The sequence below is a fragment of the Astatotilapia calliptera genome, chromosome 5, assembly GCF_964374335.1.
Source record: "Astatotilapia calliptera chromosome 5, fAstCal68.1, whole genome shotgun sequence".
Lineage (NCBI taxonomy): Eukaryota > Metazoa > Chordata > Actinopteri > Cichliformes > Cichlidae > Astatotilapia > Astatotilapia calliptera.
The window spans coordinates 22,634,459-22,656,785 of NC_137426.1; the positions used below are offsets into that span (position 1 = coordinate 22,634,459).

Below are 22,327 nucleotides of genomic sequence, written 5' to 3' on the forward strand. Positions count from 1 at the left end.
GCCACCCTGTGCTTTTCATAGATGACGGCAGGTTCACCTTCTGCACAGTTGATGACATGACCTGTTTGATAATGGCTCAGTGATGGTATAGGGTGGCACCCTGACTGCAGTTAGGCATCAGGATGAAATCCTTGGACCCACTGTCAGGCCCTACACTGGTGCAGTGGGTCCTGGGTTCCTTCTGGTGCTTGAAAATGCCCGCGTTCATGTGACAAGAGTTGACTGGCCCCCACATTCACCTCTCCTAAAATCAGTCGAACACCCTTGGGACATTATGTTTCAGTCCACCCAACGGCATCAGTATAGATATCCAGCATGATTTTTTTCCCTTTAATTTTTTTGAGCAGTGTAGTTCAAACCTTGCTCATGGTGATGATAAAGTATGATGCAATGACTGGTGTTTTTTACTAGTTATTACATGGGTTAAGTAACATAAGTGTCTAGGCAATAGCAATATAAAAATGCACATTAGACATTGACTGGCACTTGTTTCACTAATGTGTGTGTGTGTGTGTGTGTGTGTGTGTGTGTGTGTGTGTGCGCGTGTGTGCGCATAATATTTAGATTCCATTCCAGTTTCTGCATTATAAAAACAGCACCAATAGCACCACAGCTCAGTGAAATCAAAATATCAGTTCAGACACAAGGAGAAACCAGTGTTAACAAAACTCAAGGCCACATTGTTTGTACTACACAGTGATAGACCACCCACATTATTCCACTGCTTTAAAGCGCATTCCTTATTAGTGCACTGACACCCGTTTTTAACTCCTGTCTGAAGTTACCAGACTCCAGTAAAACAGTTTTAACCTTCAATTCTTAAACCATTTTAATTCTGACCTTGCGTCCGGAACTGTTAAGGTAGACCATCTCTATGCGGTCGTAGTAGGCATCCACCCAGTAGAGGATTCCCTGGGGGATGTCCAGGCTCAGGCCGTTGGGCCACAGCACTGTTTTACTGGTCAGAAACACATTTCTGTTTGAGCCATCCATCCACGCCCGCTCGATCTTTCCACGCTTGCTTTCCTTAGGATCCTCTTCCCAATCTGTCCAATACATCCACCTGAGGAATAACAAGGGAACTGTTATGGGTACAAGTGATAGCAAGACAGGAAAAGATAAATATTATTGGTGCATCGTAAAGAATCACTTAGGATTAACAAAAGCAGTGACATTTTATCTAGCTGCCCTAAAGCACCCAATACTCATCAAACCAACCAGTGGGGAATGCTCAGCAGTGTGTCTCAGCTGATATGCCCACAGGCATGCCGGTGTTTGTCATCAGGTACTCTAGGTCCTGTCAACCACTGATGTCTACACTATTGTGCGACATTAGAAACGTCCCTTCTTGCCATAATATGACTGACATTAACAGTGGCATTCTATAGTTCCCTTGCCTTTTCCTCTTTCTAGTGGTTTCTGCTAGTTTCTCCTCCTCCTTGCTGAGCCTGATTGATTACAGGCATTAGTAGAAGTGAGTGCCTTTCCCCAGGGAAGTGTGTGGACACACATCACCCTGTCACTAGCAATCCAATGTGTGTGCGTGTCTTTGCGTGGGTTTATGAGCATGTATTTCTCAGGAAAGAGCACAGGAGGTCTTATCAATAAGACACATCCATGTACACCATTATAAAGAATTATTTGAAAGAGCAATATGGCTGCATGCAAATGAAATGGAGCTAATGAAACTAATATACAAAATGCTCCATCTGTTTTAGTAAATAAGGTGTGATAGGTGTAATCAGAAAGGACTCGCCAATTCGAGGGGAAAATGGTCAGCAGCACTGGGTGAAAAATGATCAAAGGGCTTCGGCTGGATGATACAAAGATACTGCTTACAAGGAAAAGCAACAGATAAAGATAAAAGCAAACAAAGAGAGCAGACAGAAATGTTGCTTTGGTTTTACTGACAGGGGAGCAGCAGGGTGGGTATTTTTTTACTTGAGTCATCAGACAGACAACCAGATGTAACGATCACCTATTATTATTATTATTATCTCTTATCTGCTTTCACTTGTACCTTATTACCATCATTTCCTCTACTGCTCTTTACTGATATCTGTTCTCTCTGCACTCTATTCCTCCCTTCATCTCTTTATCCATATTACCCATGAAGCGGATCCACTACAATGGCACGAGGGTGAGTCATTTTCCCTTCAATCAGTGTTTTCCGGGTGCGTGAAGCCTTTTCCAGTCGAGCCACACTGATAGTTTTCTTGGGCCCGTCATCTGTCCAGTACAAGTTGTCAGCCATCCAGTCCACAGCTATACCCTCCACCGTGTGGATCGCTTAGACAAACACAAACAGTGGCTGTGAAGTTTTTCTACACAGCATAAAGCATATCACATGCTTTATAAGTAAGGTACTGAAAGAGGCTGTAGTTGCTACTTGTTATAAACTGGACTGAATAGAAGAGTCATATTGTAAAGCACTTTTTTATCTCAAATAATTTTAAGCCAGATCAACAAAAACAGTCTTTTACAATATGGCTACAAATTTTATTTTAAGAAATGCGTTTTTGAGATTATTATGGAAAATCATCGAACTAGCTCATAATCTTGGCATGTCGTTTTGGTCTCTCCAGTCAGCTGCTGTTGCCGTACCTTCCTTCAGAATGGTATCCCTCTCCGTTCCATCAATCTTCTGGCGCCCAATCATGTAGCTGGTGGCGTCAGCAAAGTAAATGAACTCGGTCTCGGCGTGAAAATCCAGCGCTCTCGGGTTCATTAGATTCTCGATCGGGATCATGTACTCATCTGGCACCTTAGCATTCATGTCCATGCCTCTGATGACCCCCGGGCGACCTTTACCATAGACCAGGAAGAGCTCGTGCTCTGGTTCTGTGGCAAAACAAGGGAATAAAGGTAAAACACTTCAACTTAGACCATCATTTACTGTTCTTTACTTTATTTTTTTTAAAGGAATCAAAATTAGAGGCCAACTCATATGCTGACACAGTTATTTCTGAATAATTTATATGGATTATTAATGTTAAAAAAATGCAAGTTCAACAAAAGCCCAAAAATGAAAATTAAGTGATTTTTAATGAGACAGCGAAAGAAGAGGATGGGTGCCCTTTGGGTCAATCAATATTGCCATTTTCAAGGACGTTCTTTTCTCAGTAGGCAGATCAATATAAAGCTGTTATTGGTGGATAGTAAAACACTTCTCAGAATAAGCTGAATCACACTGACAGCTTTGTGGAGCGGCCAGCAAAGAGCCAGCAATGCTGTTAAAATACATAAAACAAATGCTGGAGCTCAGTGCCGGCGTTACTTTCAGAAAACTCAACTCTGCAAATAACTTGAGAACAGAAAGACTGCATATGCAGGACAGCAGAAGAGATCGTTTCATACATCGATAAATGACTTGTACAACTTGGTTCGCAGATCATTTGATATAGAGTCACTGAGGTAGAGGGAGAGAGTTGTGCTTAAACTCAAACAGTGAGATAGCAGGATTAAATCTACAGGAGAATGAACACAGACAGACAGCAACTGCTCGAGACATCTGTTAATCTGGTGACTTCAAACTGAATCTACATGGATCCGAGCCAAGGCAACAGTTGAGACCAAAATACACTTAAAGCAGCTCTTCTCATAGAAAGGCCTTTATAATACCTTCTCATAGGGCACATGTAGAAAGTCTAAAAAGACCGTCCAAATTCTTAAAAAAATGGCATTTCTACATGTAACAATCTTATGCACGACACAATTCAACAAACTTGTTTCTTTCTTAGTAAAATTTCATATTACTTGAGCTATGCCCCCCATACACCCACTGGGAAATTCAGGAGCCCACCCTCGTCTGGGAATACTGCTACAGTGAATGTTTGACACGCAGATAACTTTTGATGGATGTGTTGATTTACAATCGCTGGAGTACAGTCACCGTTCATTCCCACTCACTTTTGCAAGATTTGCCATCGCTACCCAAGCTAAATCCAGAGCGACAGCGGCAAGTCCGCGTCTTTTGGCCATTCCCCAACAGACAGATGTCGGAGCAACCTCCAGCCTTCCCAAACTGGTCCTCCTCGCATGCGTGGCTGCGCACTAGAAACCAAGAAAGAGGGAAAAAATGAGTCTCATAATAAAATATCCACCTAGGAATGATGTATATGTGCGGGCATGTCTACCTGGGGGCTGCCGTCTCTGGTGGTAGACGTGCAGAGCTCCTCCCTTGTCCACCCTGGTCACCACCTGGTAGTCTGTGCTGTTGAAGCGGTTCACCCTGATCACACTGGTCTTGGGCTGCATGTTAGCGTTGTCTGAGTTGGTGGCGTAGAGATAGTTTTCAAATACAGTCAGCCCATACAGATGCTCAATCTAAAAACAACACAAATCAGAGGGAGAGGAAAGCACAAAAAACGCTTTATTTTTTTCAGTATTTCATGTGTTTCGTCTCTTGTTGTTAAACTTACATGTACAAATACTCATACAAAATAAGTTTTCCATAAACAAAGTCTCTCTGACTAACAGTCTTTACAAAAAAATAAACCTACAAGCGCTTTATTAGTCTGCAGAGACTGTAAAAAATCATCTAAGCCCTCGTGACGTCTACGCAGAAACACTTTAGTCTTGCCTTTGTGTGTAACCTCATAAAAAGGGGTTTAACTTTCATAAATTTGAACAAATAAATGCAATCCAAGAGCTGTTTTTTTAGTAGTGCACTCCCCTGCATCGCCAATATACAACAATGGATCTGTCACTCCTTGCTTTGTGACATTTTCCTTGAGCGAGTCTTTTATTTTCTCTGTATGGGGACAATTTGGTAGCTATTATTTTCCTCATTCCATGGCAACTTACCACCAAAACAAAACAGTTCTCTCCTCTTTGTGATCTTCTTGGTGACATTTCCGATGGTTAGATTTTTAAAAAACTCTTTTACCATTAAACAAATGCTGTGTTGCTATGTCACCTTTAGTTTAATAAACCATGCGCACATGTGTAGAACAGTGGTCAAGCTGTTTGAGGTGCCCCAATATACAATTTTAAAAAGCCACTTGTCCAAAAAGTAGAATTTCCCGTGGTCAGCATGGTGCAAAGTGTGACCGAGACCGAAAATAGTCCAGAGCTCTCAAACATGATGATTGCTCACACAGCACTTGCCTTTAGCTGACAAAGTCAGCAGGAAATACAAAAACACCGGAACAACACGAAATCTGACATGGAACTGAGGCCTGTCATTGTGGATATCGCTGATAAACACAGACTACCTTAAAGATTACATTTACATACTGCTTCCTATCATAATCTGGATTCAGGCAACAATTAACAATAGTGCATTAGGTCACCTTAGCTTCCACATGTAGACAACACAAACCAGACTGACGGATTGTGTTGGCCAGAGTGTGTGATCTGAACGTTACTTTTTACGCAGCTTGCACCTTTAAGAGAGTGTGTGCTAAGTCTCAGCAAACACATACACCGACTTGGTAAAACAGCCCTGACTCAGCACCATCCATAACCACGGTTCTTTTTATCCTGTAAGTGAAGGATGTGCATGTACTAATGGTCTATCACAGGTGCGCACACACACATATATTACAAGAGGTGGCAGTTTATGTGCGTGTGTGTGTGTGTGTGTGTGTGCATGTCTGTGCCCTTAGGTTCAGTGAGTAAATGAAAGCTGTTACTTCCCCCACAGATCACAGTAAAAGCCATGGTAACAGGTTTAAGAGCCAATGTGCTTCAACAGCGCAGCAACATCAACAGCCTCAATATTGGACACGATTAATCAGCTTATTTAATGAAAAGCCAAATGTCCACCATCTTCTCCCTGCTAATCACTCACTGGCTAAAAACGCATTAAAGGCGCACACTGGGGTAACGTATCGTGTATAGAGCTCCAGAGCATGTTAGACGGCGTTATGGGGAATTTCTTACAGCTAAAGAGAGATAATAATGAGATTATTTTCTTACCAGCAGTCCCTGAATGATGGTGTGCCGGTTCTTGCCTTCATAGTCCACCACCTCAATATAGTCTAGATAGGCATCAGCCCAGTACACCAGCCTGCTGACAAGGTCCAGCGTGATGCCGTGGGGGAAGACGATCTTACTGTCCACCAACTTGGTGCGGTTCTGGCCATCCATGTCACAGCGCTCCACCTTGGGGATCTGTCCGTAGTCTGTGAAGAACACCTTCCTATAGAAAGAAGTGAGAAGAAATGGACTGATAGCAGGGGTGTTTTCATGATTTTTCTAAATGGAGTACAAGGGGGGCACAGGGGGCACCAAAGATGCAAATTGGTCTGCAAAGCACAGTTTTCAAGGCTATATGCAGCCCTGTGTCATATTGCCGATTTAATATGTAAACATAATCTTGTAATAGATACTTTTTAAAATAGAAAAAGTATTCTGACTTTTTCAGTAACTAAAAAGTATAGCCTATTATAACCTTTATTTATACAGGTAATCCCACACAGACTAGATGTCTCATTTACAAGCAAGACGTCACCTGTAAATGAACTACAAGTACATAAAGCCTGAGAAAGTAGTTGAGTAAATGTACTCGGTTACATTCCTACTGGTCCTATCTGTGCTCTCACCTATTACTGTTGGGTACTGTAAGATTAACAGCACTCTAGTCCAGTGGCTTTTTGGGTGGGAGTAGGGTGGGGGGTGCCAGGGAGACCAAACATATTTCAGGAGGTGTCGGGAGCACCTTATAGCCCGCTCCCAGAGATGCTGCTGATTGACAGACTTTAACTTCTGGTTGGAAAAAATACTGAAAACTTTATTTTGGGCTTTTTGATGGATATTTGAGATCTGATAACATTTTTTCCTTCCAAAACCAGTTTTTTAGACCATAAGTTTTCATTGTTGCCAGAGCAGAAATATAAAAAAATAAAATAAAATAACTTGTTTATGACATCAAATCATCAAATCCTGCTCACAGTCTCTGTAAACGTGTTAACAAACAGCGTCTACTGTGAAAAACATGTGTTACACAAGCGAGCTGTGAGTCCTTCTCTAAAGTAGACCTCTCAAAATCCTTTCATAACAGAGAAACGGAGCAACTGTTAATGAGTAGATGAAGGCAGGAAAAATAGAACGATGTTATTTATTTATTTATAAAATTTTGTCTTTTACTTGTATGTCACTCAAAGTAAATCAGCCTGCAGATTAAAAGCACAACTAAGACTTTTTTTGCTGTGCCAGTGTTTGTTATTGCTGTTTTCTCCCTCTAATGACACTGCCGATTACCAAAAGAAAAGCCAGCTCCAGCAGCTCTACCTGTTCCTGAACGAACCAATTACAGCAGAGAAAGCCGTGTGGGAGGAAAACTACAAGCAAATACGTGCACGCGAACGCACATTCTTGCATTCGCGCAGTTTTCTCCGAAGAACGATCTCTCAGAATCACGACCACGCGCCGCAGAGACAGACGCACTTTCAGGAATTCAGCTGGAAAGTTTGGTCATAAACAAAAGAGCCGAAAACAAAAACATGCTTTTCCTCTCAAAACCTTATACAGTCAGCATACCGCCAACATCTGCGCTCAATTACTCCAGCTTCCAAACATCCAATTTATCCTGTTTTTTTCCCTCTATTTCCACATATTTTAAAGTTGAATAACAGCGATGGATGACACAATGCAGTTGCTGGACAAAGTTTGTGTGATGTCCTTCCCTCCGTACTTTAAGAAAGTGACCACACTCACCCCATGGTGGGGTCCAGAGCGATGCCTTTGGGGTTGTACAGCTCCTGATCCAGGAGGGTAACACATGTCTGCCCATTCTTGTCACACACGAAGATCCTGTCATCCACGTCGTCCACAAAGTAGAAGTTTCCGGTCAGCCAGTCAATGGCCATCTGCTCCACATCTGGATAGAAAAGTTGGAAGTGGGTTGGGGGAGAAGATGGGACACAGAGGGAGCAAGGTGAAGCAAAAACTGTACTTGTAATGATTCAGTGACTAGTATGGAACTTGTGGCGTGCGATGATGTTGTTTTTATTTCTAGGAGATGGGTAAGAGGTTTGGCTCGTCTGCAGCAGTGTGCTGCAGACACTCTCTCTCATGCACACATTCGCACACAGTCCAGGACGTCAGGTTCGCATTCGGATCGCTTTCCCTGACTGACAAACAAGACGACAGCTAACGCCAATTAGCCAGAGTCTAAGTACTGTGTCTGTCACTTAAAATCACTTCAGCAAAATATGAGAGAGCCTGTTTGTTGCTTCGGGTTATGTGATGTTGCCATAGTGGTACCTCAGAGCTGACGGCTCTGTGTGGTTTTTCACTGGGTTTATTTTCCCCAGGCTCCACTCCCCACATACGGGACAAAAATCAAACACGTACAGCGCACAGCACAGCACCACACGCAAAGTTTATGGAACATTTAAAGCCTACCGAAGCTCAAATTCAGACCGACATAAAGACTGTAACGTCCCTTCCCCTATCAAAACTGTGCCGAATGCGGTGAAGAGGGGAGGGGTCTGAGGAAGGAGAAAATAGAGTAAAAAGAAACGTTACATTAACAGACCCCCTTCTTCATCAAACAGCAGCACGGCCGCAATGAGTCAGAGCCAACAATCAAAGACAGAAAGCTTTTGTTGAAGATGAATGGAGATGGGAGGATATTAAAGGCCTGGAATTATCACTACCTGTTACTCTCACTGTTACCAATTTAAGTACAGTGCATTGGTGAAGCACAAGGGCAAGAGAATTACGCATAAGTTCTTTATATTTTGCATTTTTATACGTACTCTTAATGCTGAAATGGATATATTTTTCAAATACCTTCATTTATCTGGCAGGTTGGAAAAAAGCTCAAAGCTCAGACCAGAAATAATTAAGTAAGGAATAATCCAATAATATATTTTATATATTGCAGACTATACTCCTTTTCATATGAGTGCTGTAACTTTTTTACTGTTAATTCTATACTTTTAACAAAGTATACATCATATAAAGTTGTAAAACATGATTAGTCTCTTTCCTTTTGAACTGCTGGTAAATGAATAAAGTCGATTTCCAATACTGTTTTAAAAGATGTGGCTTAACAAATACTTTTTCCTCACAGTAAAGTGCTTCTCATCACCATGTGTGTTTAATTTTTCTGGTGTTTATATTTGATTCATGCCAAGTTTACAGCAAGCTCTTAAGTCATACTCAAAGTAAGGCAGGTATGTGTGCGTGTGTGTGTCTGTGTGTTGACATTTGGACATTCGGAGGAAGCTGTAGCCAGAACCTCAGTCCTGCATCGGAACTCCCTGGTCATTACTGCAAACATCTTGCAGGAAATGACATCACCAGTGCCAGATGGCATTACACAGTTCTAAAATATTCTCACATTACATTTCTTTGCTTTGTCTGATTTTCACCTTTATTACATAGGGGTTTTATTGGTTACATACCTGTTTGGATTAAATTAAGCCTTAAAGTTAAGCATTATTAGACGTGGGGATGCTTTATGACAGGTGGGCGTCGACACAGGCTGAACTTGCCCCTAAATGACTGCTAGGCTGCTTACTCAAGTCACTGAACTGGACTTCTCTGTTTGTGCTGGTGTCTTTATGCAATTACCTGACAAATGATAAGGCTTGCTGTGTGGGTAATTGTGCTAACAGCCAATCTGCAAAGTCTGTGCTTCATTTTTGTTGAGGGAAATTACAGTATTTTATTTGGATGTTACGCAGCACTAATTAGCAGTTATCTGTGTTTGCGGAAGCAGTTTAGTAACTGAGTTTGTTGGCGTTAGTCAAGTGAATTTTATCTGTATAACGCAAAAGGTTCAAAAGTCTTCACAGACATAAAAATATATTAAAGACAGCAAAAAAGAAAAAATTGTAACAATGACACAAACAAGCAGCCAAAATAAAATCTAGTTGATCCATCTACTGTTTGCCAAAGCCTAATTAGAAATGCTCTCAGTGGAAGGATGGCTGTGAAAAGGCCATTCCTAAGGAAAGGAAAATGAGCAAAAAGGCTGAAAAGTTGTCCAAATTGCACAAAAAACTGGGCTGAAAAATCAACGGCAACAGTTCTTATGGAGTGATGAATCTATATTTAAAGATGGGTTCAGCAGAGAGGTGCAACACTGAGTGTCTAAAGCCATCTGTAAAACATTTTGCAGGCTCTGTCATGGTTTAGGTCTGGATTTCAACCTGTGGTGTTAGGAATCTTGTCAAAATCAATGGAATTGTCAATGTGGAAAAAGGAAAACATCCGATTAGCAAGAAATGATTCCAAACACAATAGATCACTATCAGCCACGGGTCATAGGCCTCCCCAGGGCTCAGACCTCAATATCAAAGCAATGTGGGATCATCTTGATAGAGAACAGAACAGAAAAGGCAGCCGGCATCCAAAGAAGAGCTTTGAATGTCCTTTAAGAAACCTGGAGAACTATTCCTAAAAAATACTTAAAGAAATTGCAATCTCTCAGGTCCTGTGTCAGGTGTCTGTTTCCTAATGACTAAGTTACTCCTCATATTATGTAGATAGTTTTTCTTAAGCCCCTACACTTTTCTTTTTTTGTCCTCTACTTGTCCACTTTCCTCAGATCCTTTTTTAGGACATACTGGACTGCATGTCGAAATGTGCCAAGTCTTCTACAAATTTGGGAATCTACTTGTTGGTGCAGAAATACTAGTTTGTGATTCTCTGTCAAAGACATCTTGAAAGCCTGGAGACCTATTGCTCATCACTTTCAAAAATCTGAAAGTCAGGCTCCATGGAGGCCAAATATTATGCAGTCTGTGCAGGGGGAACATATGACAGAAGACTGACTATGAAATCAGCCATCTTCATGCAACCGACCAACATAAATTTATTTTTCTTTGCTCTTAGTCTCTTGAGATGCCACAGAAACAAGCTGTGAACATAACCCTTTGCTACTTTTTTACCTTTACTTATGCAAAACAGCTGAATACTTCTTCCAGCACCAGCAAACGTACCTGTAAATATTCATTTTGGCATGGCAGATACAAACTATGCATATACTAGGGAGAAAGTAAGAGAAATCCTGGTGAGGCAGGCTTCACATATCACAAAGCCTGTATTTTCACAGCTGCTTTGGCTCAGCTCTCCACAGAACTATCCTAACACACTCTACGCAAACACTTCATATGTAGGGCTAAAGTCATACTGTAGGGGTCCTTGGCCACGCAGCGCTCGGAGGTTTGGGTGGTGGTGTAACATGGCAGTATGTTTACCAGAGTGATCAGGTCCCCGTGCTGACTTTAGGGGAAACCTGAGGATCAATTTTTTTCAACCAGGAAAGAAACGTTTGGGTTCGGGAAATGATGGAGCAGATTCCTTAGTATAAGAATGCAGTAAAAGTGCCCATAGTGAAAATTCACCAGCAATGAACCAATAAATCTGTTTAAACTCTTGTTTAAAAAAAACATAACTCACATTTTTTGTGAAGAGCTTAAAAAAACAAAAGGAAGGCAAACGGACCACCTTCAAATATTTTGAGCCTGAACAAAAGTGGAAAAGGGATAAAAGAAAAATGCAGCAGTACAGAGAAAGAGAAAGACAAAAAAAAAGTGAGAAGAGAAGAAAGATGGCGAGGGAGAGATCTGATTTCCACTAGGGAAACTTGGCAATTGTGCAGCAGCATTTCTGAGGTTTATGGAATCAGCGGCCGTAAGTCCCAAAGGTGCTCTTAATTTTTAACACAGAGTTCTCTGTTTAAATGCTTCCAGCTGCCTCACAACACCGATTCCCAGATTAAACCCTGGGTAAACAACTGAGGGAGAAAAGAGGAGATTGTGCAAGATTACTGAAAACCATGAAAAAAAAAGGTTTTCCTACACCTCTGCTGAGCAGAAATGGCCTCAGCAAAGCCACAGACTTTTCTATCTCCTCCCATTCTCCTCTCTCTCCTCCTCCATGCATCATCCCCCATTCCTCCCCTTTGTCTGTTCCCCAGAGGTGGGAAAACAGTCTGGATTCATTAACTGCAGCTCTGTCTGTCTGAAACTATGCTATAAAAAACAGCACCGTATAATTGAAAAAACAGAAACAGCTGCCTTATTCATTTAGCCTTCCTTTCTCTAAACAACTCATTTTCTTCGTGTTTTCTTGTTCGTAGGCTGCTCCCCATTGGTCTAAGAAAAACAAGTGCATGACTAGCTAATGGAGTTAAAATTTATTTCTAGGAGCTCAACAACGTTTTACACAAGCAACTGCGCACGTAGTAGGGCGGTCACGGGGCCCAGCATTGTACTACGCCGCTAACAGAAGGACGCATTAGCGTGCTTCTATAAGTATCATCGCGTTTAAAGCGGCGGATATGGCTTTGAGACTTCATGGCTGTCAATTTGAAATGTTTGAAGCTTTAACACCAGTCCCTCATACTGCACAACCCAGTCCCCGTGTTAAATAAGAAAAAATGTGCAAACTAAAATGAGTGAGGCGGGTAAAGGAGCAGAAAGGGAGCGAGGGAAACTTAAAGCTGACCAAGTGTTGAATGGAAAGACTTAAAAATGTGCTGACTGGCTTGCCTTTTAACAGCACATGACCCTTTAAGGAGATTTCAGGCCAGTGTCTGTCCTAAGCAGCGTACTGTAGCTGGTTGTGCAAGGGTAGCAGGTACTTTGGCTCTTAGAGTACAAGCTGAGATGAGGGGGGCTTACTGGCAGCTCCGGGATCAGCCCTCCTGTGCATAGCATGAAGCATCAAAGGCTGATTTTTAGTAAATGTAAACTTATCTCTGTTTGATTTCATTTGAGCTCTTGGGTACCAGTTTAGACTGTCCTGCTGCTCCAGCGTTAGCTCTGGATACTTGATTTGTATTTCGCTTCAGTTTCATATTTGCTTGCTTAGTGTCCTTGTTGTTTCCGTCTGTCCTTCCCTCTGTCACGTCTTTCTGTGTTCCCTAAAAAAGGGAAATATGTTTGGTATTTGTTTTTCATGTTACCATGTCTCCTTGACAGAGCTTGTGTGTACCACAAGTTTTGTCAAGTCAGTTTCCTTTAGAAAGGTTTCTAACTGAGAGAGTAGACGTGGAAGTATCTGTGTCGCAGTCATAATAAGAGGAACTGTAAATAAATACTAAGGAAAGGTGCTTCTGTCTGTGCTTCCTTTATTACATCCTTTAGCAGAGGATACACTGGACCATCCTTCATGAAAGAGGATAATGCCATCCCACCATTCATAGATAATTGACAAAGTTGCGCAGATCACCTGCATGTTAATTATAAATGCATTTTCCATTTCGTGCCGTAACCTATTGATATGGTTTGAATTTTGAACAGGCTGATAAACGCGCAGCTGATCTCTGAATGCCACGCCGCTGCTTCTTGGTAGTTACATATTGAAACATTCAGATGGCTCGTAGTAGATCCTTTACCGGACAGAAGCAAAACAAAAGGGTCAGGTAAGGCGTGCATGTTGTAGTCCATCTACTGGATGTTGTAGTTTCGACACAGCAGATATCTGACATCGTGCTGTTAAGGAACCTAGGCTGAGTAGACTTAGCCTTATCACGTCTCCTACACACCTTTCCTTCACCTTGTGACATTTCCCATTGAGGTCAAGGAAAAGTGTTCTATAGCTCATGCTCTCAGCTTCTCTGTGATTTCTATTTAAGCCTTAATTCAGCTTTGTTAGTTTAGTTAGCTTTTAGGGTTTTTTTGTTTGTCATCTTTTTTGGCAGCTCCTTTTATTAACATTTTGCTCACAGTAAAGTTTACTCAGCTTTCTGAGTGTTTTTTCGGCCTGTATATTAAAAGGATAGTTGTTTTCTGCAGAACCACGGTGTAGAATAAATGGTGCAGAACAACATACAGTTTATTAAATAAGAAAGTGCTGAGATAAACGGGGGAAAAAAATCATCAAATGTTAAGGAGGTATTTTTGCAACTTTCCTTTTTAAACAATCCTCTGACCTCCATCATCGTACATCAAACAGGAACAAAGGTTCTAAAAATGTAAATCTTATTTGGAAGGCTCCAGTAACAGGGATTAACGCCATGAAATTTAGTGCGGACATTAATGTGCCAGAAAGATGGATCCTACACTGCAAAATCCCATGATTTTTCCTCAAGCTGAGCAGGAGGCAGATGTTTGTGGGTGAAGCAGGGTGAAGCAGTAGCAGCATTACTTTGTAGTACTTTTGAAGTAGTATGATTATCAATATGCATATTTGTTATATGCTTTAGTTTGTGCTTTGTGTATAGGAATGCTAATTATTATAGCACACTTTAAACGTGCTGCATCATGGCTATAGACTTGTTCTGTCATCCCATTAAAAGTTTGCCTGATTTTAAATTTGTTTATTTCAGAAATTTGAGAGTACAAAAAATAAAAATAAAAAAAATAAAAAAGGCAATGTAGCTAAAGAGAGTGACAGTGTTCGCGGGTGGAGACACATCTGGACAACTCATCTGTGAAATAGTGAGGTCATGAGTCACTCTGATCACATGTGCGTCATTTCCTATGTAAATCCCTGTTACTGGAGCCTGCTGGCTCCTTTGACGTTAACTGTAAGTGTAAATCTGCTCCTTCCTCCTTCCAGCCTGTACAAAAGATGAAGTCTGATGGGCAGTCCCTTCAAATCATCATGTGGAACGGATGACAAAAACTCTTGCCCGTTTGTACTGTTTATTCTTTACACGGCTCAAAGTACACAGCCATAAATGTTTGTTTTTAAAGTCATTATAGCATAAAGATCTACACATCTTTCCATATTATGTAGCTCATACCCAGCAACCCTTTTGTGCCTCGGATACGCTTGCTTTAATTCAGCATATTTTGATTTGCCTCATTAGCAACCGAAATGCATTTTCCATCAACAACAATGACACAGAAACCACAATACGGTGACAAGGATACAGAAAAAGCAGCGCCCTTCGATTGCTTCCACATTTACAGCATCTCTAATCCTGCATCATCTGTCATGCACATCCTGTCCTTGCTCTTCAATGCAGCCAGTGCTCCATCTTGTCAGTGCGTGGGTGCGCACACATGTGTCTGTGCCTACAAACGAACACTGCAGTGTGTGTGGGCGTGCATGTGCGTGGAGGACAGGCGTGAGGAAACCAGCTGAGGCTGATGGAATTTCCTTTATGGAAAAATAAATAAATAAATAAAAAATGCTTCTGGTTCTTAAATTGGCAAGTCGGTTGTAAGGTTCTGGTTACAGCTGCACAATTATAGCAACTGTGATAATTCTTGTTTTTGAATGACTTTGATCATAATTATTATTATTACTACTCTCAAATACTGTATCCTTAAAGGCAAGCTCTGTAATGATGTGGCACTTTCTGTAATTTTGAGATGGGCGTTATGATGTACTGATGTGCAGTAATGAGCTCATGACGAATGTAGCAATAGCGAACACACACAGAGAAATGCTTTTTTATTTAGTTTTTTCTACTCTGATGATAAAATCCCCCATTTTTCCTGCTCTAAGCTTGTCTAGTATCATCTGGTTTACAACTAGCACATTTCCAAAAGACAGCTGCACCACATTGTGTGTGCATGTGGAAACCAGAGCTCGCCTCTCTGTCACTATTCTGCTTCTAAACTTTCTATGACGGTCGGCGCTGAGCAAGTCATTTCTGTCATGTTACTTCATTCTTTTAGTCACATGGAAAAGGAATGTGGAGAGAGTGAGAGACAAGTGGTTGCACTCCAAGCAGATGTGAGGGGAGGAAAAGGAGAAGAACAAATCTACATGCTACATTATTCAATAGGGCTGCTTGAAGTCCCGAAATCAAAAGTAAAGTGAAAATATGTGAAAGTTCACACAAGGAAGACTGTCTTTAATGTGCACCCTCTTTCTCATTTTCCGCTCAAATTCAGTCAGCGGACTGAGGGCGTTCCCCTATTTCCCATAAACCGATTCGATTTTGTCACGACCTTCGTGAGCACATTATCTTCCTTCTGTTGAATTTTAAAACTCCTCATTTCCCCTGCTGCTGTAAGGAGCTACTTAGTGTGTCAGATCCCCTCCAGTTCTCATCAGAACCAATATCCAGAGGTCTGCTCGCTAAGCTCATCAAAAGTCCTGCACGCCCTCCCATCTCTCCCAGCCGGTTCTTCAATACTTCTCATTCCTTCATCGAGTTACAGCTCTGTTGGCACCGCTCAGCAATTATAAAGTACAAATGAGACGTCGCGTACTTCTTCGACTTTCTCTGGTGCACTCGCAAAATAGGCTCGCTTTCATTTTAGCCTTCCCTTAAGGTGACGGTAAAAGATTGTGGGGAGAAGCACGCGGTTTATTTTCCGAAAATAAACGGAACGGCAAAGTGAGGGAGAAATTCGGCGTTGTACTGATTCAGGGCCAAGTCCCCCGATTAATGTTTGCAGCTACGAATGATTACAAACCACCTGTCGACCAACTTCCCAAAAGATGTTGTAATGAGGCATCGCAGGTGGCTTTCTCAAGATGAGATTTCTGTTTTTGTCGCTCTGTTTTCTTCTGACTCATTGAAGACAAGCTGCCCGAAACCAAGCCACAGTATGACTAGAAACAGGGTGCGAAGCAAAGGAGCGATAAAGGGGAAAAAGACGGTAAGAAAGACGGTGTGACTGCTTGACCTGCAGGGTGTCTACACTCAGGAACATGCAAGTTCTCATGTCTGTATTCAGTGACTCTCCTCAGGTTTTGACTTTTAGTTTCATTTTTACACAAGTAAGGACTCTACAGTGTTTTTTGAAAGGAGACTTAAGCCATGGAAAAATACAGCTGCTTCTAATGTGTTGCCATAATATCTATGACTGACTGTGCACAGAGCCAAGAGAAGCTCAGCCCAGCTTTTGGCCCAGTTTCCGGACATTTTTTTGTTACCCTATTTACATTGTGTTTTAAGTATTTATTTACCCCTCTGATATACACTTTCATGTTCTTTAACCTTTAAAAAAAAATGACCAAAAAACCCCCATTTGAAAACATTTTCTTCTTCTTCTTCTAGCAGACATCTCTCTCGCTGCCCCGAACATTCCTTCCTCCTCTCCTCTTTCTTTGTCTTTGCCGGGCAGTTTCCACCAGCACCCTGCTGGCCAACAGGACCAGACAAGAATTTAACTGGGCCCTCAGCTGATCCGGTATGGAAATCTTACAAATGAGTCACATGTTTAATTTGGCAAAAATTTTTATGCCGGGTTCACTTTGTGACACAAGTGTTCCCGTTTATCTGGGCTTGAGACCAGAACTAAGAGAACCTGTGGCTGACTTTGGTGGGACCGTACTAATCGGATTAAATTGCCCCAAGGTGTACGACAAGCTCTGTCAAACTGCCATCTGAAAAAGTGGATGGATGTTTATTTGTCTATCTGACAAAAACATGCGTGTATGTTCATCACACAGAAAGACGCCTAAATCACTCCCAGATAACAATGTCCACCTTGCTGCAGGAGAAGTAGTAAGTAGTAAGTAGTAATGGATATCTGCTATGTCACAGCTAATGCACGCATTACATCAACAATTCATTTTAATAAGACCTGCATGTATAACGGAAGCACTTTTCTATGCAAAGCTACAAAAATGCTGAAACGTCCCTCCTCCTCTTCATATAAACCAAGAGAAAAAGTCTAATTATCATTTCTGGAGTGTAGTGCACGCCTGTGTTTTTGACTATGCAAAAGGCCTACAGAAGAAAACTGAAAAGCCAAAGCTTAAAAGATCCCAAGTGGTTTGGCAGATTGCTATGTAGCCACAGGTGGTGTAAAGTGTGCCTCACTGAGCTAATTACACTGAGCAATTACAGCAAAACATTTTTACGTTGAATTGCTGTCAGAAACAGAATTACAATACAAACACATAAATAATACATTCCCATATTAAAGTGTGAGTAAAGTGTGAGAGAAGGCTATAGAAGACCATTTTCTGGTGCACGCTCTGGACTATGCAGATAATACTGTGCTGAGTTTTTGGAGCAAGTTCTGTAGCTCATTGAATAATTTGAAAAGCATTTAAAGCGTAATTTGAAAACATTATAAACATTAAATGGTTTAGCTGTGATGCTGCGCTGTACTTACGGTGCAGGCTGAAGGAGATATTGATGATTCTCTCGTCCGTGAAGCTCTTCAGATTGGGGATGAAGGCACATTTGAGGTTTGTGGACGAGGGGGAGTCTCCCACATGGATCCAGCAGACCTTTTCCTCAGCATAAAGGAAGTCCATGGCGGTGGTTTGTTTGGTGCTGGTAGACAGCAGATTGTTGACTGTGGTGCCGCTCAGAAAGGTGGCGTTTATGTTCTGGGAATTGGCGATCAACAGGACAGGAAGACGCTCTACTGGCACTGGAAAGAAAGACGGACATAACTAAGAGTAAACAGAAGGAACGCGAGGAGATCATCAATATGCACTGAGACAACCTGCTTCACTCTACAGTTCTACTGCTGCCTGACTGTACTCGCCATTCTTGGCCTTGCAGGAGCGGTTGTCTGGCTGAGACAGGTAGCCTTCCACACAGGAACAGGTGTAGGATCCTTCGGTGTTAGTGCAGTTCTGACTGCAGGTCCCGTACAGGCTGCACTCATCAAAGTCTGAATCCAAGAAACCGCAGATGGTGTTATTAGTCAGTAAATACACCAAATAGCATCAACAGCTCAGAAATGAAAGGACAACATAAAAGGATAAAAACTTGACTGTATAATTTTAAGAAAAAATGCTGATTAATATTTACTTTCAGTTTCCTTAAGCTGGCAAATACATCTCTCATTTGTTTTTCATGTTCCCACTGGCTTCTAATTTCTTAAAGGTGTGAGTATTTGTAGATAGACACCAGGTTTGTTGCAAAAATAACCATGATATAAATGGGATTTACAAGTGTTGCTCATCATTGCCAGTAAGTCCTCCAAAAACCTGCCAAAATGCAACATTTTCAAGACAGACTTTTGCAGGAAATGCTCCACATGTTTCTCAGCACCCAACCCACCCGCACTCAGTTTGGCTTCTATAAAACCTGAATAAACTTTGGTTTGGCTTTGTAAACAACATGTTTATTACTAAAAAAATGTGCGCATAGGACAGAAAGATGAATCACAGACTGTTTTTCTGCCGTGACACGATGATTAGACACTTGCGGTCCATACTTGACTATCGGAATTTATAGGAACTCACCTTTGCATGTCTTTCCATCTGGGCTGATCTCATAGCCAGTCTTACAGTAACAAGCAGGCCCTGCCGGAGTAACGGCACAATGTTCCTTACAGCCCATGTGAGAGCAGTTGGTGATATACTCTGAAATAAAAGGAAAGAGAGCAACGGAAGAGAGGAATGATGAATAAATGAACACTAAAAACAAACGACAGCTTTTAATCATGTTCGTCTCCTGTTACTTATATTGCTACTGCACTGAAAATGCTTCCTCGGTGGTTTTAACGGGGAAAGGGATTTGTAATAATTATGCAATAATCCCTTCAACATATCACTATACACTCAGATATTATACTGTGATCACTCAGCTTCCGTTCATCTCGCTCAGTACTGTCTATCAGAAGACACAGAGCTTAGAGAATGCCTGTAGGTATCAGGCACAGGTGCTGCTGAATCTGCTATCGTACGCTTTCTTTTTAGAGCTCAGCAGGGTGCTTAACTGCATAAAATCTTGATGTGCATTGCTAAATTGTTCAATTTCACCCTCTGTGGCTTCCTCCCGACTGTGAAGAACATAAATAATGGGCATGAAAAATTTATAGTCAGCTCAGTTATATCATCAGTTAAGACACTAGAACTGACAGAGACGTGATCTACAGTTTCCTTGGCTGCTCTGTGCCTCAACATGTCCCTGAAAACAAAAACAACCCAAAAAAACCCCTCAAAAATAAATCAAATCAACAATAACTGGAAGTAAGATAAAAAAAAAAAAGAGTCAACAACAACAAGTGGTTCTCAGTAGAAAAATAGATACAGGGGGGTTTATTCAAAATATGACTGTGTTTGTGTAAATGGTACAAATGGTTCCCATTATAATTCTGCTGTTGCATTAAGGAGTTTTCAGGATCAAACTTTGACTGTTCAGCTCAACGGAGGAATCATGAGACTTGGTCAAACGAATGTATCGAACATCTAGTAACAACTAATGTACCAGCCTCGCCCTAATATGACGAGAAATGTTTTAAACTTACAGAGACAAAACTCAAACATACGTATACAGTCATATGAAAAAGGTTTTCGCACGACTCTGTGCAGTCCTGTGAAAAACTAAGCACACTCCATGTTTAAGTAGCTTGGCAGCAATAATTTGGAAGAGTTGTTTCCTATATGACTTCATCCGTTTCTCACATCATAGTGAAGAAATACTGGGCCATTCTTCTTTCCACCATTGCTTCAGTTCATTGAGGTTTGGAGGCATTCGTTTAAGGACCCGCCACAGTATTTCAGTCAAGTTGAAATCTGGACTTTGGGTAGATTTTAACTTCATTGTTTGCTTTTTCAGCTATTCTGTTGTAGATATGTTGCTGTGCTTCAGATCATTGACTTGTTGTATGACCCATTCTGGGGAAGTTTAAGCTTTCACAAAGCATTTGACTCCAGAATACTTTGGTACACAGAGGAGTTCATGCCCAACTCAATGATTTCAATGTGCCCAGGTCCTGTGGCTGCACAGCAAGCCCAAATCGCCATCCATCCACTACTGTGCTTTACTGTTGGTATGAGGCATCTGTGCCTATATGCTGTTTGGACTTTATGGTTTGTCACATTACCCTTGGGTAATTCAAAAGTAGAAAGTAAATTTAACAGCAGTGCCAAGTGCAAGTGGCGAACTGATACTAATGATTACAGGGGTAGCTGCAAAGTAAACTCTAAATTGGGAGAAATGTAACCCATTTCACTAAAGTTATTTCTCTGGAACTCTTAATCTTCAGGTCAACTCAAAGGTAATGCTTCAAATCACTAAAGTATAACATATATATTCTAGTGATCTTAAGTTTGATTGTTTTAGTTCTAAGTGAGTAAGAGAAGAGACATAAAAGAAAATAACCAAATATTCCCACCTAGCATTCAAAATCAATGTCTCAGTGTTATCACAGACCATCTCCAAGGCTACGTACACGTCTGAGATAAAAGAGTACAAACATAACATCAGGAGAGCTTTCAAAAGAGCAGGGAACACGCCATGAGATATAAATCTAGACATGAGTCATAGTCAAACAAACGCACAGCCATGTCAAACCAAGCTGAGATCTATCAGTCACAAGTGATTCACTTTTCCCAGAAACACTGGAAGACTCTTCACACTAAAAAAAACACCTCTAGAAAGAGAAGAGGCGCAGTCAAAGTGTCGCATTTCTGAGACAAAATCCCACGAGTCTGTCGCAGTGCTGTGCAAACCTCTGAACTACTGACCGAATGAATTTCTTAAATAAAAAATAAACTTCATCTGTAAGCACTAAGCGGGAAACAGAGAAGAAACCACACAAATCAGCAGATTTTTTTGGTTTGTGCATTTTTAAAGATGTTACCCCAGACCCCTACATGAGAAAGGGATGAATTCCCCCGTATAACCACTGTCCTGCTGACAATCCTATGAATACAGCAGTCTTTCTCCTGCTCTCAAGAGACTTGCTGGGACAGCCACAGTTGAAATTACAGACATGCTCGGAATTTTCCAAAACAAGTCTGAGCGCCGAGCAACTGAGATTAGTTTAGAAAACCAACATGGGCAACAATGTAAACAACCTACGGTGACAGACACGGCAAAATATTTATTTTGAATTACATAAAATGCAGAATGCAACCTTAAAATCAGTCAGATGACTCTTAAATGTAACACCTGATGTCTCAAAAAAAAGCTTAAAAAGTCATCAAATAAAGATGCAATTCCAACTTTAACCCTTAAGTTTAACTTTAACCCCAAGTCACAGGCCCCAAAATGATTTCTTTCTTCTTCTTTCTTTTTTTTAATAGTGCAGAAGGTACCCCTGGATACAGGGGCATCCCATATGTTGACAGAGTTTCATCACAATTATGAGGTGAACACACACACCTACACACACACACACACACACACACACACACACACACCTACACACACACACACCTACACACACACACACACACACACACACACACCGTAACGAAGTCTAGCCAACCTGAAAGCGCATGAAAATTTGATGCCTCTCCCAGTGGCTCTTTCTGTGTTTCTTCAATAAATATTTAATCCCAGCTCATTTTTAACTAAGAGTATTGGAGACACCCAGAAAAGAATAAAGGAAAAGAATGACAGACGGACTCTTAGGTGAGCGAGGTGGTGAGCAAGACGACGAGGTTAGATATTTAGTTCAGAATCTAAGAAGCCAAATCTCACAGCTTTGAAACGAATATTGAAATATCAATTAAATATTTTCATCCAGCAGGAGTGGGATTTTTGTACAGGCTGGATGTGAGAATGGCAGGTTTCGGTGTGTGTCCTCCGCAG

The 22,327-nt window shown here is 41.3% G+C and overlaps 1 protein-coding gene across 1 annotated transcript in view; it reads right to left on the bottom strand.

The window, feature by feature from the left end:
- LOC113022588 (low-density lipoprotein receptor-related protein 1) overlaps positions 1-22,327 on the bottom strand; it is a 99,615-nt gene that overhangs the window by 43,748 nt on the left and 33,540 nt on the right. Inside the window, exons 4-13 of the mRNA XM_026168130.2 lie at positions 19,027-19,146; positions 18,321-18,449; positions 17,940-18,203; positions 7,663-7,825; positions 5,923-6,145; positions 4,137-4,326; positions 3,910-4,053; positions 2,605-2,841; positions 2,109-2,289; positions 841-1,063 (exon numbers count right to left, since the gene is read on the bottom strand). Of these exons, the coding sequence (XP_026023915.2) occupies positions 841-1,063; positions 2,109-2,289; positions 2,605-2,841; positions 3,910-4,053; positions 4,137-4,326; positions 5,923-6,145; positions 7,663-7,825; positions 17,940-18,203; positions 18,321-18,449; positions 19,027-19,146 (1,874 nt within the window). The remainder of the gene's footprint in view (positions 1-840; positions 1,064-2,108; positions 2,290-2,604; positions 2,842-3,909; positions 4,054-4,136; positions 4,327-5,922; positions 6,146-7,662; positions 7,826-17,939; positions 18,204-18,320; positions 18,450-19,026; positions 19,147-22,327) is intronic.